Here is a 19332-nt window from a genome sequence, read left to right on the forward strand (position 1 = left end):
TGAGTCTGCTCATGACTTTGAGGGCTTTTGTCTTCAGTTGATACAAGTTTTATGAAATTAGTGGTGGTGGGTGCATAACTGTGAATATCCTAAAAACACGGACTCACTTGCTTGAAATGGGTCAATTTTACGGTATGTGAACTGTATCTCACTCAAGTTGGGTTTTCCCAAAACAAAGAACAAAAAAAAAGAATTTGAATAGTGACTACATTAAGGGAGAGGCTAAGGATTTAGGCCTGGAAAGACTTTAGATAATGTTTGAATTATTTTCATGGGAATATAATATTTTCCCAAACAGTAATTTTAAGAGAAAATAATTGACAGTGCAACAAAAAAATCAAAAGTGGGATGCGGGGCCCTTTAAGGGGGTATGAGCCAAGACTGGAAGGGAGGTCTTCCTAGGGTGTTGGGCAGAAGCCTTGGCTGGGGCGGGGGGAGGGGGGGGGGAACAGGTGTTAAAACAGCTAAGTTTGTCAGTATAAAAGAAGTTTGCAGCTGGTAATCTTATTTTCTACTCACATTAAAGGGGGTGAGGTTGGGATGAAGAACATGAAGAGTGTGGTACGGAAATTTGGGGTAGTTCCCTGCCTGGGTGGCTCAGTGGGTTAAGTGTCTGACTTCGGCTCAGGTCATGATCTCATGGTACATGAGTTCGAGTCCCATGTCGAGTCAGTCCATGTGCTGACAGCTCAGAGCCTGGATCCTGCTTCAGATTGTGTCTCCCGCTCTTTCTGCCCCAAACCCCGCCCATAATCTGTCTCTCTCTCTCTCTCTCTCTCTTAAAAAACAAACATTAAAAAATTTTTAAATTAAAAAAAAATGAAGTTTGGGGTAGCTCCTAGAATGGACAGGATGGTGAGTGGAAATGCAAGGATAAAGGAAATATGGTTCTTTCTTGCAAGGGAGTAAATTTCAATCTTTTAAGTTACGGGGCATAAAATGTTGTGTTTGTACTCAGAATAAGTCAGTCATCCTGTTGGACAGCAATCACTGTTTAGAGCAATTTGGGAGTCAGAATCTTCCTTCAATCCTTGGTAGTCGTGTGACCTCAGAAAGGCTACTTCTCTAAGCCTTAGCTATCTTATCCTTATCCACAAAATGGGGACTTCTACGCCAGGATTGTTGTGAAAACCGAACGATAAATATAAAATTCTTCGCATAATACAAGACATCTAGCATTTGATAAATGATAGCTATTGTAGTTATTCATTCATAGTTAAGTCACTACTGCAAATAACACAAGCATTTATTGCAGGTAATAATCCCAGGTTACCATGTGCCCAGCTTTGTGCTAATTGCTTTATACATATTATCTAATGTAATAAATACAACAATACTATAAAGTAAGTACCATTTTGCCTGCACTTTACAAATGAAACTGAGGCTTAGATCAAGAAACTTTCCAAAGTGACACAGCTGAAAGTAGAAGCCAAACGATTCCAAGGTCTCTGATTTCCAAGTCCACAGCTGTCATGTGGGGTGCTCCAGCCAGAGACCTCTTACCTGAGAGATTTGGCAAGGATGAAGGGGGCTGTGGCTGACATCCATCCTGGTTCTGAGGCCTTAGATCATCTAGTGGCAGCAAAGTATGACTCAAACTATATGATCAGTTCAGACTATGGTTTCAAAACAGGTGAACTAAATTAGAAAATGAAGAAACAGAAAATATGAACATCAGGGCATGGGCGAGACCATGAACAGAGCCAATCAAAAAACGCTGGTCCAATCAATCCACAAATGCCCATCTTGTAGCAGACTTTTAGGTTTGAGGAGCAGCTATGCAACTTTTTTTTTTTAATCTGCCTTTTTAAGGAATTATGTCATGAACATGTATCATTGAAAAAAAAATTGAATTCCCCTAGCTATCCCATAGTTTAGTCCCTGTTAAAAACAAATCTAATGTGAACTTGATCTAATAGAAACAACAGGACACACTATTTTCTTTTTTTAACATTTATCTATTTTTTGAGAGACGGAGACAGAGCATGAGCTGGGTAGGGGACAGAAAGAGAGGGGGAGTCACAGATTCCGAAGCAGGCTCCAGGCTCCGAGCTGTCAGCACAGAGCCCGACGCAGGGCTCGAACCCATGAACCACGAGATCATGACCTGAGCCGAAGTCAGATGCTTAACCAACTGAGCCACCCAGGCATCCCTAACAAGACACACTATTATATAAAGATCTGGGAAACAGGAATTGGACTGTATATTACTTTGCCTCCATTATTATAAATATTTATTTACAGGCAGGAGGCAATATTATACAAAGAATTAGATATTTCATTGAAATCAACTTAGATTTCTTTGAACCCTAAAATTCTTTACCAGTTTCTTTTCCTTGTAACTTACCAACAGGGTGATCTTCGGATGTTACAAATGGTTATGTTTTGAAATATAAAATTGCTGAATTTACAAGGATTTTTCCGTCCCCAAATCTGAACATGAAACATTAACTAACTCCACATAGTTCCAAATCTGATTTCATTAGCCAAGAGAGCAGATCACATCGAAATCAAATGCTTCACAAAGTATCCCATGGTTGATTAAAGAGGACACCCCTCTTGTCACATCACAGTGAGGTCTATGTCCCCTGCACTTGATTCTGAGCAGACCCCGTGACTCCTTGACCAATAAAATACGTCAGAAGTGATGCCATGACAGTCTTTGGGCACAGGCCTCAAAGAATTGGCAATTTACATTTCCTGTCTCTTAGAATAATCGTTTTTAGAACCGAGTTGCCACCCTATAAGGAAGCCCAAGAAGGCCCATGTCTTGAAGAACTGAGGCCTCTGGCTTACCCCGAAGCCAACCACCAGCACCAACTTGCCAGCCATGTGAGTCCCAGCCACGTTGGAAGTGAATTCTCCTGCCCCACTTGATAAACCCAAGTCGACACTTGAGGAGCAGAGACAAGATGCCCTTGCCAAGCTCACCCAAACTGTAGACTTGTGAATGAAACAATGAACTGCTGGACCATGCCACTCAGTTTTGGAGTAGTTTGCCCATAAAGCAAAAGACGCTGGACCACTGCCCAACATTACATCCCCCTAATCATCTCAAGATGAAAGCCTGAACATACGAACCCCACTGCCTCATAACTAAGCGGATCAAATCTGTTATTTGTATGGTTCAAATGGCCACGGAGGACAGAAACAAACACACACACACCGCCAGGCACCTGAAAACTCTTCGCTGCTTTATTAGGATGCACCCACAGTACAGAGCCTCTCAAATGGCTGTGAAAGGGGAAGGTTACATTTCTCTTTGGGAGCACCTTCATTTTTGTTTCTGTTACCACTCTGAAGAAAGTAAATCATTTTCAAAGAAAGACATCTTAAATTCCAAGTGTTTCAGACTCAGCTTGCATTTTGTTGTGTTTGAAAAGGAAGTAGCATATTTTAGCCAGAGCTGGAAGATTGTTTTGTGGCATTTGAACTTTGATGTGGATCAGAAGTCTTCACTGTCTGGTTAAACCAGTCTATAATTTTCATATGCAACTTTTCATATCAAAAATGTTTCATTTTTACCTCTGCCGACAAACAGATGCTGTTTTAAACACACACACACACACACATACACACACACGCACACACAATTAAATTGAAAACCAATATGAACCACGGCATTTCTAACAGGGAACATAAACTTTTGCTGCCCTCTCCTGCTAAAACAATAGAATACTACAATACCAAAAGATTGATGAGGCTAAAGCGAAATTTTCAAACGAAAACCAATGGATATGTCATTCTCACGAGACCTCAATCAAAAATCAGACAACAACCAGAAAATGTATTGGTAATATTTATATTTGAAAGTTCCCCATTGATACATGAGGTCTGGATTACAACTTATTTACAATAAGTGATTTCAAAAAAAAAAAAAAGTAAAGAAAGAGAAGGAAGGGAGGGAACGGAGAAGGTAGAAGGGAAGGAAGGCAGGAAGGAGGCAGGGCGGGGCGGGGGGAAGGGTGGGAAGGAGGAAGGGAAGAAAAGGAAACCTATATTCATAGACATCATAAACTGGGATGTTTATTTCCAAGAGAGAGATTACTGCTGCTATCGTGCACAGGAAGCAGCACAAATTAACATTCCACTAGATCAAAATTTGCTCAACTTTCTCTCAAGATGCACAATCCTTTTAGATTTTCAAAATTAAATACTGAGAAATATAAAACACATTGCCAATATGCCTACTACAAAAATCCTTTGTGGGTCACTCCTTAACTTCACTCAGAGAAGCAGCTGAGCCAGAATATAAAAATAAAAATATTGATGTGCAAATAAAACACCACTGATCATGTCTGGTGCCACCTTTCTGCTACAGGTGACACAACTTTGTGATAACATTGGTAATAGCATCAAAAGAGAGAATCTCTTCATTTCCTGGGCCAGCTCAGTGCACCTAATTAAAGGCAAAGGACAAAACAGAAGGGGGAAAAAAAACACAGAAAAACTCTGAAGACTTAAAAATGCCAGTAACATCCATACATCTTCCCTTTCCCACCCCCCGATCCCCACAAAAAAATAAAAAAGCTTTTAAAGCTCTAAATATACTTTTTTTTTTTCTTTCCATAGTGTGATTGAGCCTAGGGCTATACATTCCTGTATAGCAGGTGCAATTACAAGCAATTCCTGGCTCTTTCCTGGACTGTCCCACGCATAGAAGGAGGTACAAAATAAATTAAACCCTTCCATTTAGGCAAGCAAGCCCAAGATGAAGGAGCATAACCCTGCTTGTGAGTATCCAGCGGCATCGAGGGTATTAGTTATTTCTTACTTTATTTTTTATTTTATTTTATTTTTTATAAAAAACAGTCAGATGTCAGGGAGAGCAAAATATAATAAAATTTAAAGGAACAAAAACGCAACATGGGAGGGAAACAACTGGGGACCACTTGCACAACGAGAAAAGGAATGCATGCTTGATTCAAAGTATGAGATGGGTCAGTTCACTCACATGGTTGTTCTAGGCCCACAGCCTAAGACCTCGGCATCATTCTAAAACCACAGGGTTTGGTTTGATTTCGTTTTTTGTTTTTTTTTGTTTTTTTTCTTCCAAAGACACTCTTTATCCTATCCCTGAAACCAATATGGTAGGGATGAGGCTGGAGTGATCGTCACTCACTAACTACAATATTTGCTATTTAAAAAATATATTTATATATAGTTCTGGAAATTATGAAGCCAACAAAATAGAACACAAAGATGCATTTGTCACAATTAAGTCAGGCTGCAACAACAGCAGAAACGTGGGAAAGGACAGAGAGAGGGGGCTGCTGTGAATGCAGCAAGTACGGCCTTAACTATGTCACAGAGTGCAACAGTCAGGTCACCTCGGTTACTCTGCGCCACCGGACACAACATGACAGATGTCACATTGTCACTTTCTGTTTAAAAAAGGAAAGACAGCGTTTCTTCTCAGAAGTTGCCCTATACATTTTAGACATAAATTTATAATCGCTTCTGTACATATGTCTAAAATTCGGCTTTGTTCTTCTCAGTTTGGAATGGTCAACGTCCAGATTTAACATCAAGGGTATCTGTGCAGTCCTCACCTTTGCTCGGAGGCAGGGAGAGGTGCACGACAGGATCCTCGTTTTTCTCATCGCAAATGACTGCATTTCGTTGTAATGGGCAGAGAGTTCATGAACCAGGGATTTTAAACGTCCTCTATCTAAAAAGATGAATTAATGGCAAACAAGTTTATACTGTCAAAAACAAATGTAATGCAGACTCAAAACTAACGGGGCTCAAATCAAAAGAGCTAAAGGAGATGATTTGTTACAAATTTATTTTTTATCTTTAGTGTTTGAACTTGCACCTTTGCTCCAGCACTTTTAAAGTAAGTTGTTTCATTTCAGCAGCCTCTGCCAGCTTTACATTGAATCCCCATTAATGTTCTTTAAAAAAAAAAAAAAAAAAAAAAAAAAAAAAAAAATCTTCATTCAATTAAACCATGTTGTGTTGGGTGTTGCATATGACTCTTTTACTGCTGTTTCTTTTTCAGAATTAACATAGCCAAGTTTTGTTTTTGTTTTACAAAGTTACTGAGATGACAATATCCATAATTAGCAGACTTTTTTACGCACAAACTGTGACCTGATAATCCTGAAACACTTAATAGGGGAGAAAGGTCAGCGGCTTTTATTTTCCTTTTTTTCTTGGAAACGATAAAACTGCATATTCTACTTTATATTTAAGTGGAAGGAAGAAAATATACAAGTCCATATTGATATTATATTTCTATTAAGAGCAACAACATTTCATATGTTCATGTTTCCTACTATCACAATTCAATACATGAACACAGAATCAGCCCTATGCCACGAATACTGCTGGAGGTGAAGGTTTAGGATTATCAACTCACTGCTGCCACGTCCATAACAAGCAAAAGCATCCTGAAAATAAATTCCAAAACACGTATCTTTCAGTACATAATAATGCAACCGCATCGGGTTAAGTACATACTGGACACAAATTTCATCAGCATCTTATCTCCCCAAGATGTAGTAAGATTCCTCTTTTAAATACAAAGCAGAGAGCCAATAAGGTATAGATCTATAATACAGCCCTAAATTTTGTTTTTGTTTTTTTCTTAAACAATTTGGTCACAATGCACCTTTGATATAAAAGCATTTTTAAACTTTATTATTAATACTCAGGACATTAGGGATTTCCAGATTTTTTTTTTCAGTAGCATTTGTAGAACCACTTTTGGTAACAAATACAGTAGTTAGGAATATGCATCCAATTCAGAATGCATAATAATGTTTATCCTGAATCCTTTCTGGCTAAAAACAGGGCTGGCGCTATGATGAGATATAGAACGAGAATCTACAAAAAACACTGTAATATGTTTGTTTTTTCCCAGAGGCTACATCCTCTTTTGCTGGAATACTTTATAAATACATATTAAAAAGTAAGGCAACAACTCCAAACAGTCCAAGCTGTTTGCTCAACTCTCTTCCCAATTAGATTCACAATCCTGGTGATCGATCTCATGGTTGTACTGTTTAGTGTTTGTCTTTCTTATTACAAAATGGTCCACAAGGATGTTTTCTGACATTTCTCAAACATCTCTGGTATGTGTGTTCAATGATGGATGCAACTAATACTGGTCAGGTACTGAAGCCTATGATGTCCCAGTACCTGTTTTCAAAGGATTCAAGACATTGATTTGGATCCACCATAAACTGGATGCATGAACCCAAAATTCCCTTCCCTACTATGTTTATCACCTCTTCTCTTTTACTCCTAATTTTAAAACTAAAGGAGTACCAGGACTACCTGGTTACTGGAAAGATGTTCACTCCAGTAAACAAAACTTTTACCAGGGACCTTCACAATTCATGGTCCCCTTCCACATGGACATTCAACTCATGAAGATGTGCAAAAGGAAAAGATGTTAAATTACAGTCAAGTTATCCAGAGGAGGATGTTATACAAACTGATAAGGAAATGACAGGTTTTTTTTTCTTCCATTACTATAAATACATTTAACAGCTTAGCAGAAAGACAAGCTAAATTTAAGATTGTTCACATTTGAAAATTGTTTCATACTCTCTGCTAAGGATAAATAAGGAACTCCTGATAATAGAATTTTAACATAGCAATTTCATCAACAGATCTCTGAAGACTGTTTTTTGTTTTTTTGTGTTTTTTTTTTTTTTTTTAAAGAGGGTTAGAACAATGATTATGTTTGCAAAGTTCTGAGAAGTCCATCTACTGTCCAAACGTTGGACTGAAGTCCTTTTTTTTTTTTTTCCTTTACTTAGAGACAGGTATATACAGTGCTGTTGTAATAATGAAACAAATGTGAAATCTACTGCAAAGGTGCACAATACAGAAAACTGTTCCTCCCATCTTCTACTACATAAATGTGTGACTCCACAGGTTAGTGATGCTGCTGTCGTTATTTCTGTTAAGTTGGAATTATGCCATCACGTCTAAGACCTCTCTTTAATTCCAGATCCTCCAGTTTTTTCCACAATTCTTCACGTTCCTTTTCTTTCTTTTTCTCACTGGGGAGAAAACAGAATACAAGGTAAACAACTAGGAAAGTCTGAAAAGATTACCTAACCGTAACTGCCCCTACTCTTCCCCCATGTATATTTTAGAAGTAGTCTTTGAAAAGTTTGGTATTAAGCTGGTGGGTATTTCTTCATTTCGGTTTTTCTCTTGCTTTTTTTTTTTTTTCTTCATACTTACATACACAGAAACATTGTATTAATGTACTGAGCAAGAGATGACAAGACTATTTTAAGATTTCAAATTAATATTCGTTTTTACTTAGCCTAACAATGAAAGTTAACTTCAAAATGACCAAGAAACAAAAATAGAGGTCACTTCTACGTATCCATTATCTTAAAGATCCAAAGACGCATTAAGCGATTTTTATTGGGGATCTAGTTAAAATCTAATTTTCTCTTTGCCTCCAAAGAGTTTCTCAAAAGGGATGCTAGGGATGATACTGATGCAGAGAAAGTAGTAGGTCAAGAAAATATACTTTCCCTTTATTATTATCTATTTTCCCTACACCATGTGTAGTAAATCCTTTAGCAGAATCTTGTTCTTGCAAGTATTAATCAACCACAAAATCCATGTTATTAACTTATTCTATACCTATATATACAACCAAATAAAATGTTCTTTCTTTTGTGACTTGAGTTGTAACGGTCTGGAAGGAACTTCGTTGACAGTATCATGAATCAAATGTTTAATGTTCCAAGCCTTCAAATTTGGCTCAATACCAATTTGACTGGTAAATTTGATAAATTTTACTAAAAAACTGGATGTCCAAAATAGGGTCAACAAATTTTTTTTTGCCAAGGACCTTTTATATCACCGTATTTTGATAAAAGAAAGGATGTTAATTTTAACATCAACCAGATAGAAAACACAAAATCAAGGAATATAGGACTATACCGTAAATTAAGTACATTCCCATTTATTAAAAATAATCCACCGCTATCCCTAGCTTTCTCATACTGTGATGAACCAGTAAACAGCAGACTCAGGTAAGAGTTGTGAATCTGATCCTTCCTGAAAATGGGGGCCCTGCCATCTCAGCCATGGGGATATGGTCCCTGTGCCACCTTAGCTAGCCAGGCCTTAACCTCAGTTACAGTACAGTATGCACTCAGGGAAATCCACACAGGTTAAGTGAAAGCTGTATATAATTCCAATGCCTCATATTTTTTAACGTCATCCCCAAGTTTTAAAAAAGTATTTGATATCTACGGCCATACAAATTAACCCCAATCTCTAGAAGTACTTAATTTTATATTCTCATTCCACTAGTCTTGAGGAAATATTTGATTCTGTAGTATAATAATTAATATTATCATTTCATAATTAATATTTTGATAATTTAGGCCTTTATACTATGACTAGTGTCAGCTGTTTCAAATACAATCTGCACAATATGAATTCCAATGGGCATAACAATTTTTCCAACAGGTCTCTTTCCGGTAATTTTGACTCTAAGAATTATATCTGCAGGGCAATAGAGAATAGATTAGATGATCCTCCAATCATGAATTCCAAATTCTTAACTGTAAGTAAGCTGTTTGGTAAATTAATCATTTTTGGTTTTTCAGTAAGGTTTAGGAATAATATTAGGTCTAAATAAACGTTACCATAGAACACTGATGCCTTTTCATTTGGAGGGGGAAAAAGGTGTTAAGCAAGGGTTTAGGAACTTTTTAATTTTTAAAATTATTTATTTATTTTAAGAGAGTGTGTGTGAGCAGAAGAGGGGCAGAGAGAGAGAAAGAGAGAGAGAGAGAGAGAGAGAGAGAGAGAGAGAGAGAGAGAGAGAGAGAGAAAGAAAGAATTCCTATTAGGCTCCTCAGGTTCAGTGCACAAAGCCCGATGCAGGGCTGGAACCCACAAAACCATGGGCCACCCAGGGGTCCCAGGAACTTTCTCTGACTAAAACACAGGTTAAACATATGTTAGGTTCACATTGTCCTAATTTGAACTTTAAATTAAGTGCTGACATCATTAAAACACCCATCATCTTGTTCCTGAAGCATTTCATTCACATCTGTGATCAAGAGTTTTATGGCTGGGGCGCCTGGGTGGCTCAGTCGGTTAAGCATCCAACTTTGGCTTAGGTCACAATCTCACGGTTCATGGGTTTGAGCCCCGGGTCAGGCTCTGTGCTGACAGCTCAGAGCCGGAGCCTACTTTGGATTCTGTGTCTCCCTCTCTCTCTGCCCCTCCCCTGCTCACACTTTCTCTTGGTCTCTCAAAAATAAATAAATAAACGTTAAAAAAAAATAAAAGTTTTATGGCATTCAATACAATTTGTCCTGTGGAGCTTTCTTCCAGTTGAGTTTTATGCTTATTATACATCTTTTATACTGACAACTTTACCTTCAAATATTCTAAATATTTCTGATGTAGTTTACTGTCATTCCATTCTTTCCTACTTTTTTCTCTCCCTGTAGGTGGGAATTTTAAAGCTTAACCATACTGTCATGCTAGGATTACTGTCAAATTCTCTTCCAATTTCAATTTCACATCGCACTAATGTTAGCATATGCATATAACAACGCTAGTTATTTCTTCCACTCACCATTTCCAGGTTTGTAATACTTAAAAAATTTATCTAAACTGAAACACTTAAACTTGGTGCCATCCAGAAGTAAACTCTTCCATTTAGCTCTTCTCTAACAGTACCAAATAAATCTCTTTCTTCCCTTTCCCTAGTCTCACATCCAGGGAGCAGCCAATGTTTCCATCTATTCAGTACAATCTTCTATTGATCGTTTAACAAAACATTACCCTTACTTTAAAAAAGTCCTTCTTTCATTAAAAAAAAGTCCGGGGCGCCTGGTTAAGCGACCGACTTCGGCTCAGGTCATGATCTTGCCGTTTCCGAGTTCGAGCCTCGCATCGGGCTCTCTGCTGACAGCTCAGAGCCTGGAGCCGGTTTCAGATTCTGTGCCTCCCTCTCTCTCTCTGCCCCTTGCCCACTCGTGCTCTGTCTTTCTCTCTCAAAAACAAATAAAGGTTAAAAAAAAATTTTTTTTTTTTTTAAAGTCCACTCATGGTAAGTCACTCTAATACACCAGATCTTCAGAATCAACTTAACCAAGTCTATTCCTGGGCCCCTTGGTCAATAGGTATCTTTTTCAAGGATTTGGTCTATTTAGTTTAAATGATAAGCTACCAAAATTCAATACATATGAATTAATTTAATTCAATTTGAATATTTTAGAAATAAGGTCTTTATTTCTCTTAATGGGATTCTACAGATTTTTCTTTCATCCTTATTGAAAGAGGATAATAACTACGGGTTTTCAGTTGCTATAAAAGAAAAGGACATTATGTAAAACACACTCTTTAATGGTACGCCACAGTATGAGAATGTGCCCTTTATTTCCTCTACTTAAATAACACTTTTAAATAAAGACTTTGAGTTTGAGCCAAGGAGGGTTATAAACGTAATAATTTACAACAACTGTAAACAGTTAAATTGAAAGTTCCTTAAATTACAAATATGGCACAACATATCCCGTAAGTGATATTTATCCCAATATTGTATAAAATACCCCAGACTCTTCTGCCTACAGGCAAACCACTTGCCATATTCCATAATTAAATTTGCTTTTCAATATAACCACATCCTGGTAATTTTTTTAAAAAAATCACTATGATAGTCCTCTGCCCCGCCACCAAACCTTTCCCCTCATTGCTCTTTTTATCAGTAAAATGCAAGTAACACATGCAAAATCAGGCAAAGCAAAGAAGCAAGGGAACCACACATAGCTCTGTTCAGGAGGTTCAGCAAGGTCTTGGGTCTGAATGCTCATACACACCCCTGGGATCTTCTAAAGTCCATAGTATACAAAGTCCATACTATACAAAGCTGACATTTGCTTCTGGATCAAAGCGAAACCAGAAGCCCAACTACTAACAAGCTCTCTAGACCTTCCTCAAGTTCTCCAAGTATATCGATGTCAAGATCTGAATATTTGCATCCCATCCTGCCCAAAATTCTTAGGTTGAGATCCTCACCTTCAAAGGTGATGGGTTCAGTAGCTAGCCTCTGGGGAGAAGATTAGGTCATGAAGGTGGGGCCCTCATGAAAGGTATTAGTGACCTTGTAAAAAAGATCCCACAGAGATTCCCTGTCCCTTCTATCATGTGAAGACACAGTGAGAAGGTGCTGGCTATGAATCAGAAATGAGGGCCCTTATCTACCATGCTGGCACCATAATCTTGGCTTCCTGCCTCCAGAACTCAGAGAAATACATTTCTGTTGTTTATAAGCTACCCATAAAACACCCGTATGTGGTATTTTGTTAGAGCAAACCAAACGGACCAAGACAAACTCTTTTAGAAAGTCGGACATGTTGAACAAGAAATAATGAAGTTGAAAAATCACATATAAATGAAATCAAGAAAGGCTTTACTAAGCCATAAGCATTTATGTAAAGAATTCAACTGGTTTTTGCTCCCTTTTGGTCGCAAACATTTCAAAATTTGTATAATACCCGACTCTTCACCTCCATGTTCTTTTCACTGTCCTTTACATCCTAATGAATTTGTTGTGTTCTAGAGCAGAAAGTAAGTTCTGGGCCAAAGAGCTAAACAAAAATGGTGCCTCACCCCTCTTGCTGGAGCGAAGTATACAAGATCTGCCCAATTCTAGCTCAAATAATGGGAGTGAACCCGGATGGCAAACTACCTGATGGATTCCTTAAATGGGCCCGAAATACCAGTTACATGCCAGGCCCTTAACTCTGAGGTAGAAGAGACACATGACTGAAGGGAAGGAGGAAAGCAGCCTTTCTCAAACTGACCCTTTGCTCCCTAGTGGCACACCAATAAAGACACAGCAAATGAGCATGCAAAAGTGAACACAGAAAGAAATAAAAGTGTGTTGCTTATGATTTCGGGTGCGATCGGGCAACTGCGACAAAGAGCAAGGAGAGAATTCAACAGTTTTGTGCACAGCTGACAAAAAAGCTTTAAAAAGTTACCGCTGACGATCTGACTTGTATGTGGCTGTCAGCTCATCAAACATGGTGCTGTTCATCTCCATAAATGCCTTCAACACATTATACACTAGCGCCACGATAGCCCTGGGAAGCACAGAGACAAGAGAACACGTTGGTTAGTCTTACATAATGGGAGCTGCATGGAAAAAGGGAGAGCGGAACCTGTGTCTGAATGAGCTCCTTGTACTGCAAAATCTCCATCCCTTTTCAGTTGCCACAACTAGAAACGACCTACAGTTCATTTCCACACCAAGAGAGTTCCATTCTTCACTGTTCCGGGCAAGATATCTTTCGGAGGGGTTGGCAGAATTAGAGAAAGAAAAATCTAATTCTGCCCTTCTAATTATTGGTACCCAGAATAGACTTGTCTGTGGGCACTTGTTAACTTCATTTAATACAAAGGCAAGAATAAAAATAAAGCAACTTCACCCTAAAAAGGAGCACCTGTGGTAGGACTAACCTTAGAGACCAGAATTTGCACAGAATTTTATTTTTAAAGTGATAATATACATAATTCATCAAAATCAAAAGCTGTTCTCATGGAAACAAATATGTATGTTATTCATATTCAAAGACAGGATGCCGAACCCCTGTAAGTTGGGCAGTTTAATGAGTTGAGTTTCTATTTGTGATCTGGTTCAGTCCATCCACTCCTGCTAAGTTCCCTCGCCAACCCAACACATGTGTCGCTGAGGTGACCGGCAAGCTGGTGATGGCTGCTGTTAGCTGTGGAACATAGCTAAATGGCCAAAATGGCGGCACATAGATTCATCAAGTGGAAGAATAAGCTCTTGACGTCTTCAGGACTATGCCCATGATGGGCTTGATATCTTCAGACTAGAGTCTAAACAGCACTGCCCTTTGCAAAAATGCCCATTACTTCTGTTTTGCAACATATCTGCTACCAACACCACTGAAGAAGGCACTGGTAAAAGTCAGGCCATAGGTCAAAAAAACCGTGGATTTGATGTTCCAAAACATAAATGTACCTGCTGTGTCGTTCTGCCCTGTGCCTATTAAAAGGAAAACTTAAGCTCCCTTCTGTTGAGGGAAATGACCTTCTCACATACAATGGATAGTGATGGAGAAGAGCCAAATACAGTACACTGAGCAGCTACAGACACTTGCCAAAACCACTCTCTACGTCCCCAAGAGACTACCTGCATAATGAGAATTATTTACCAGTTCTTTATTTTTATGAGTTTTAATAACAAAATTTGGCAAATTTGAAAAATAAGAAATGTAATATTTTACAGTTGTATGCAAAACTTCTAAACGCATACTAGGAATATACTTAATTACATCTTACTAATATCTAATACCACACTAAATTTTCTTTCTATTCCAGAGACACATGTAAAGCCATTCAAATACAGAATGCTTTAACCTTCATAGGACTAGATGTTAAACATCTCCTTCAGTGATTTTAAACTTGTCTTCCTAGAGAACATTTGTAATGACAGACTTGGGTTTTTAAGAAATGGATCGTGCTAAAATGCAAATCAATTCAAAGCACTTTCCTCCTTAGGACTCCTTAGTATTTCCTTATCATCCACTGGTGAAGGTTCATGTGTGGGGGGGGGGGGGGAGGTGAACTCTCCCTTTTCACCCCATCTTCTAGCCACCTCCCCAAAAGACCTGGTAATTTAGCCCTCCCAAACTTACAGGTTTCAGAACCTGACAGGTGCTTTTTATGTGTTTGTGCCTTTTAATGTGATGATGAGACTCACTATGAAAGGGCTTCCCCGTCCCATCCACCTGCCACATTGCTTTAAGAATCCTTTTGAGCATTACCCCCTCGTCAATGTCAGCAACCCTCGCCTCTCACTTCAGACCACCCCCAAAAAAGCTCTGCTGCATTCACAGACAAGTCAGGAGCCCCTCATGGAAGCAGAGATTTTAATGTAACTGCACTTAAAAAACACTGTTTTATAAAATATGTTTACTTGTGGGTCTCCCCAACCAGTTAGTGAATTTCTAAAAGACAGGAGTTTTCACATATCTGTCTTCACCAACAGGCACAGCATCTGGCACATGGCAAGACTTTATTAAGCAAAAGAGAAAGAGGGAGGGAGAGAGGGAAGGGCGAGGAGGGAGAATAGGAAGAAGAGGGGAGAAACTGAAAACCTACGGATTCCAATGTTCTTTTGAAATCCTATAAAGACTGGAAAACATGATGGGAAGGATGACATTCGAGTTTTCTTCTATCAAACTCATGATGTATTCATTATTCCAATAATACAGTGCCCTTTCTGCCACCTTTAAAAAGGAAAAGAAAAAGAAAATATTAAGAGAGCAAAAAAGACAGATAAAACAAAATTAAAATCTCTCCAAACAAAAATATTTTAAGACTATTTTTATATCATTCGATCAAATGTGAAATTAAGTATTAATCACACTTTACATTGTTGTGGATTGCAAATCTTTTAGAGAGTTCCCAAAAGGTTCATCAATTAGGGGAAGGAAAAAAGTTTCCCTACCTATTATTTCTCTGTATTCTCCTTCAATACTGCCCATTTCATCTGAGCTCACATCTTCCCTCCCAACACTCCAAACACCTTTCCTCTCTAATGCACACTGCCTTCCCCAAGTCTTCAACTCTCTTCTGGCTCCCTTCTTTCATCCTACACACTTCAGACCAACCCCAGGGCCCGGCACGTGGCTGACATTCGGCCACCAGCTGCTGAGAAACACCCAGCTGCCCGTCCCCGCAGGCCAGTCACATTTGCTCAGCTCGTCCCCTGGCCCAGCCACTGTGCCAACACTGCACACAGGGCGTCCCATCCTTGCCACCGTCCGAGGAGTAAGGTCATGTGCTCCTTGCAGAGATGGAGACACTGAGTCTCAGAGAGGCTAACAACCTGGCAAGCTCACATTGCCAGTAAATGGTGAGCACTGGGACTCCAGGTTCGTGACCACACTCTTTCCACAGTTTATTTCTGGTCTCTTCCTTTGAACTACATCAGCCAGGAGAAAGTCACTCAGTTCCTGGACTTAGGGACACTGGCTATGCAGACGCCTGCTTGCTATGTCAGGTCCCTTTTCTCTGACCACCATGCTAGCCAATGGACTCTATGAATTCAAAGGAAGGCAAAAAAAATAACCTAAACAATCTCAAAAGGAACCTAAAATAAGAATAACCAAACCCCAAATCTCAAAAAGGCTAAAATCTTGACAAGGGTGCTTTTTAGAGTTGGAGAAAAAGAAAAAAAGAGTGGCTTCTTTCATTCAGAGGGATTAAAAAATTACATTCTAATTTAATGAATTAAATTTACATTAAATTTAAATTTAATAATTTAATGAAATGGTACAAGATGTACCCACCAATAGACTCTGAGAAATTAAGCCTTTCCATTTACATTATTCAACTTGCTTCAAAAAAAAATCCCGGGCCTCATGAGGCACTAGACCCTGAGAGTACAAAGAAGACAGTCATTATTGAATATTTAGTACATGCCAGGCACCGTGCTACGTGTTTCACACACACACGACCTTATTGAATCCTCATGACCTCACGATGGCACAAGCGCCATCATTTCCATTTTGCAAATGAGGAAAATAGAGCCCAGAGTATATAAGCCATTGCCTCAAATCCACATGGCTAGTAAGTGGCAGGTTCCAAAGTCCCTGCTCTTAACTTCTTTACTCTGTTATCCCCTTGGAGCTCATATGCCAGCAGGGGAAGCAGGGATCTACGGGCCTATCCTATGTAACCCGTGACAGATGCTGTACCGATAAAGAAGAAACAAAGAGCCCGAGGAAAGAGTGGAATGAACAATCTGGATGACCTGAGGGAGAGGAGGAGTAGCAGCAATGTAACACAGGCAGTAGCATCTAAATGGGGCTCTGAAGGATGAAGCAAAGAAGGATAAGGCGGAGGGAATCACAGGAAAGGACGGCAGAAGTGCTAACATGGACGATGGGTCTAGAAACCATGAAGCACAAGGCGTGGCTGAGGCAGGCAGAGCCAAGGACAAGAGGAGGAACAGGGTTGAGGCTGCTCTGAAACTTACAACCAAAGGGAAGAACTTTTAAAGAGCCCACCAGGCCACCCATCAGGTACAAAAGGAGAAACCTAGGATTTACCTACATCCAATTACAAGTCTAATGTTTACCTGCTACTTAATGCTAACAAGTATTTTAATGGATGTATGTGTTACTATGCAAAATCACTTACAGAAAGTCAGTATCCAGCAAAGCCCCTTAAAGAGGAAAGGCAATGCTTATGCAAAGCAAAAATTAGCATGTCTAACACTAGGACAGAACCACTAGTTTCCTGGGACCCACGGTCCTCCTTGCACATGGAGTGGTCTCTAGTGGGAGCCGTCTGACCTCCATGCCACACGGTGGGCAAGTAGTGAAAGGCATGTGACTACACACAGTGGCGCTTGAAAAATGTTTGCTGGATACACCAAGGAACACTTAGGAAATGAATAAATAAGAACCTCTTTGGGGCACCTGGGTGTCTCAGTTGGTTAAACGTCCGGCTCTTGGTTTCAGCTCAGGCCATGATCTCATGGTTTGTGAGATCGAGCCCTGAGTCGGACTCTGCGCTGACAACACGGAGCCCACCTGGAATTCTGTCTCTCTCCCTCTCTCTGCCCCTCCCCAGCTCGTGTGCAAGTACGCACTCTATCTCAAAATAAATAAACATTTTAAAAATAAAAAAAAAATGAAAAGAAAGAAAAAGAAGAACCTCTTTACTGTCCTTCTTTCTTTAGTTCTAAGTCTTACTTCTGTCAAATAATTTTGAATTATTTTTTCTTTCTGTTATGGACTACACTGCCTCCCCCCACCAACCCCCCCCCTCCCCCCGGCCAAATTCATATGTTGAAGCTCTAACCCTCAGTGTGGGTGTATTTGGAGACAGGACTTTTAGGAGGTACTTAAGGTTAAAAGAAGTCATAAGGGCGGGGTCCTAATCCAATAGGCTTGGTGGTCTTAAGAGGAGGAAGAGAGAGATCTTCTCTCTCCTCACACACACACCAAAGAAAGGCCATGTGAGGACACAGCAAGAAGGCAGCCAGCCATCTGCAGGCCAGAAAGGGAGCCCTCACCAGAAGCAGACCAGGCCGACACTCTGATCTCAGACTTCCAGCCTCCACAACTGTGAGAAATACATTTCTGTGGTTTAAGCCACATGGTCTGTGGTGTTTTGTTATAGAAGCCTCCTGTGATCTGAATGCCTGTGTCCCCACAAAACTCATATGTTGAGATCCTAACCCCCAAAGACGATGGTATGAGTACAGGGGGCCTTTGAAAGGTACTTAATGTTGTAAGAATGGAGCCCTCATGAATGGGGTTAGTGCTTATACAATAGCACTGATAAGTAAGGATACAAGAAATCTGCAACTCCGAAGAGAGGCCTCACTCAACTGCGCCGGTACCCTGATCTCACACTTCCGGCCTCCAGAAACACAGAAATAAATTTCTCCTGTTCATTAGCCACCCAGTCTGTGGTACTTTGTTACAGAAGCCTGAATGGACATAGCAGTAGCTGACTAGACATTGTCTCCTTTCTAAAGCTTCTGAGCATCATTTAAGGCTCCCTGGTGATCTTAAAAGACATTTGCGGGGGGGGGGGGGGGTAGAAAAAAGAAAAAAGGGGAGAGAGAGAGAGAGAGAGAGAGAGAGGGAGAGAGAGAGGGAGAGAGAGAGGGAGAGAGAATGAGTGTGTGTGTCAGTCAGTTCTGGTCCTTGCTTTCTACAATGTCGAACGTCCTGATGAAAACTGAAAAGTAAGCTAGACAATCCAGAAGCCTGAGCACTCAGGCCATGCGTAACATGCAAACACCGACACAGTATCCTGCAATTGTGTTTTGGTTTGTTTATCTGGACATGTGTTGTATCATCTGAATGCAACGTAACGGTTCATATAAATGGCTTCCACTTTTTTTTTTCTCTGGGTTGGCTTTGTGGTATAATTGCTAGACTGTCACAAGATCATTGCCTTAACATGCTAACATGTCTTTGGGTCAAAAATTAAAACGACAACTACAGCCAATTGTCTCCTACCTACTCAGGATACCGACAGCTCAGGGGAAAAGTTCACCATCGAGTCTACCATGTTAACAGTGTGTGATTCTGTGCTACCAGCTACAATCTGAACAATCTGTTCTGGTCAACAGGCAGCACCTAAACAGTCAATCTTCAAGGTCTGTGATTTGGACCTTGGTGAAACAGTGAAAGGGCATAAAACCTAACATGTTTTCGCTCCAGGTCACCCCTTCCCTCTTGTGTGGGTTCTGCAGCACTGTGGCAATGGGCCCAGTTGAGGAAAAGGTGGCTGGGTTCGCTTCCCTGTGATTCCCCCAGAGTGGCC

At 39.9% G+C, this 19332-nt stretch overlaps 1 protein-coding gene across 3 annotated transcripts in view; it reads right to left on the bottom strand.

The window, feature by feature from the left end:
• Positions 1 to 3173: 3173 nt before the first annotated feature.
• Positions 3174 to 19332, bottom strand: part of PPP2R5E (protein phosphatase 2 regulatory subunit B'epsilon) — a 150698-nt gene continuing 134539 nt past the window's right edge. For 2 of the 3 annotated variants that reach the window (XM_019451596.2, XM_019451595.2), the window contains exons 12-14: positions 15142 to 15269; positions 12993 to 13094; positions 3174 to 8018 (exon numbers count right to left, since the gene is read on the bottom strand). In XM_019451596.2, the coding sequence (XP_019307141.1) occupies positions 7919 to 8018; positions 12993 to 13094; positions 15142 to 15269 (330 nt within the window). In that variant the 3' untranslated portion in view covers positions 3174 to 7918. The remainder of the gene's footprint in view (positions 8019 to 12992; positions 13095 to 15141; positions 15270 to 19332) is intronic. The other variant, XM_019451597.2, reaches the window with a different exon arrangement.

The sequence above is a fragment of the Panthera pardus genome, unplaced genomic scaffold, assembly GCF_024362965.1.
Source record: "Panthera pardus isolate Hobbes unplaced genomic scaffold, ASM2436296v1 HiC_scaffold_24, whole genome shotgun sequence".
NCBI lineage: Eukaryota > Metazoa > Chordata > Mammalia > Carnivora > Felidae > Panthera > Panthera pardus.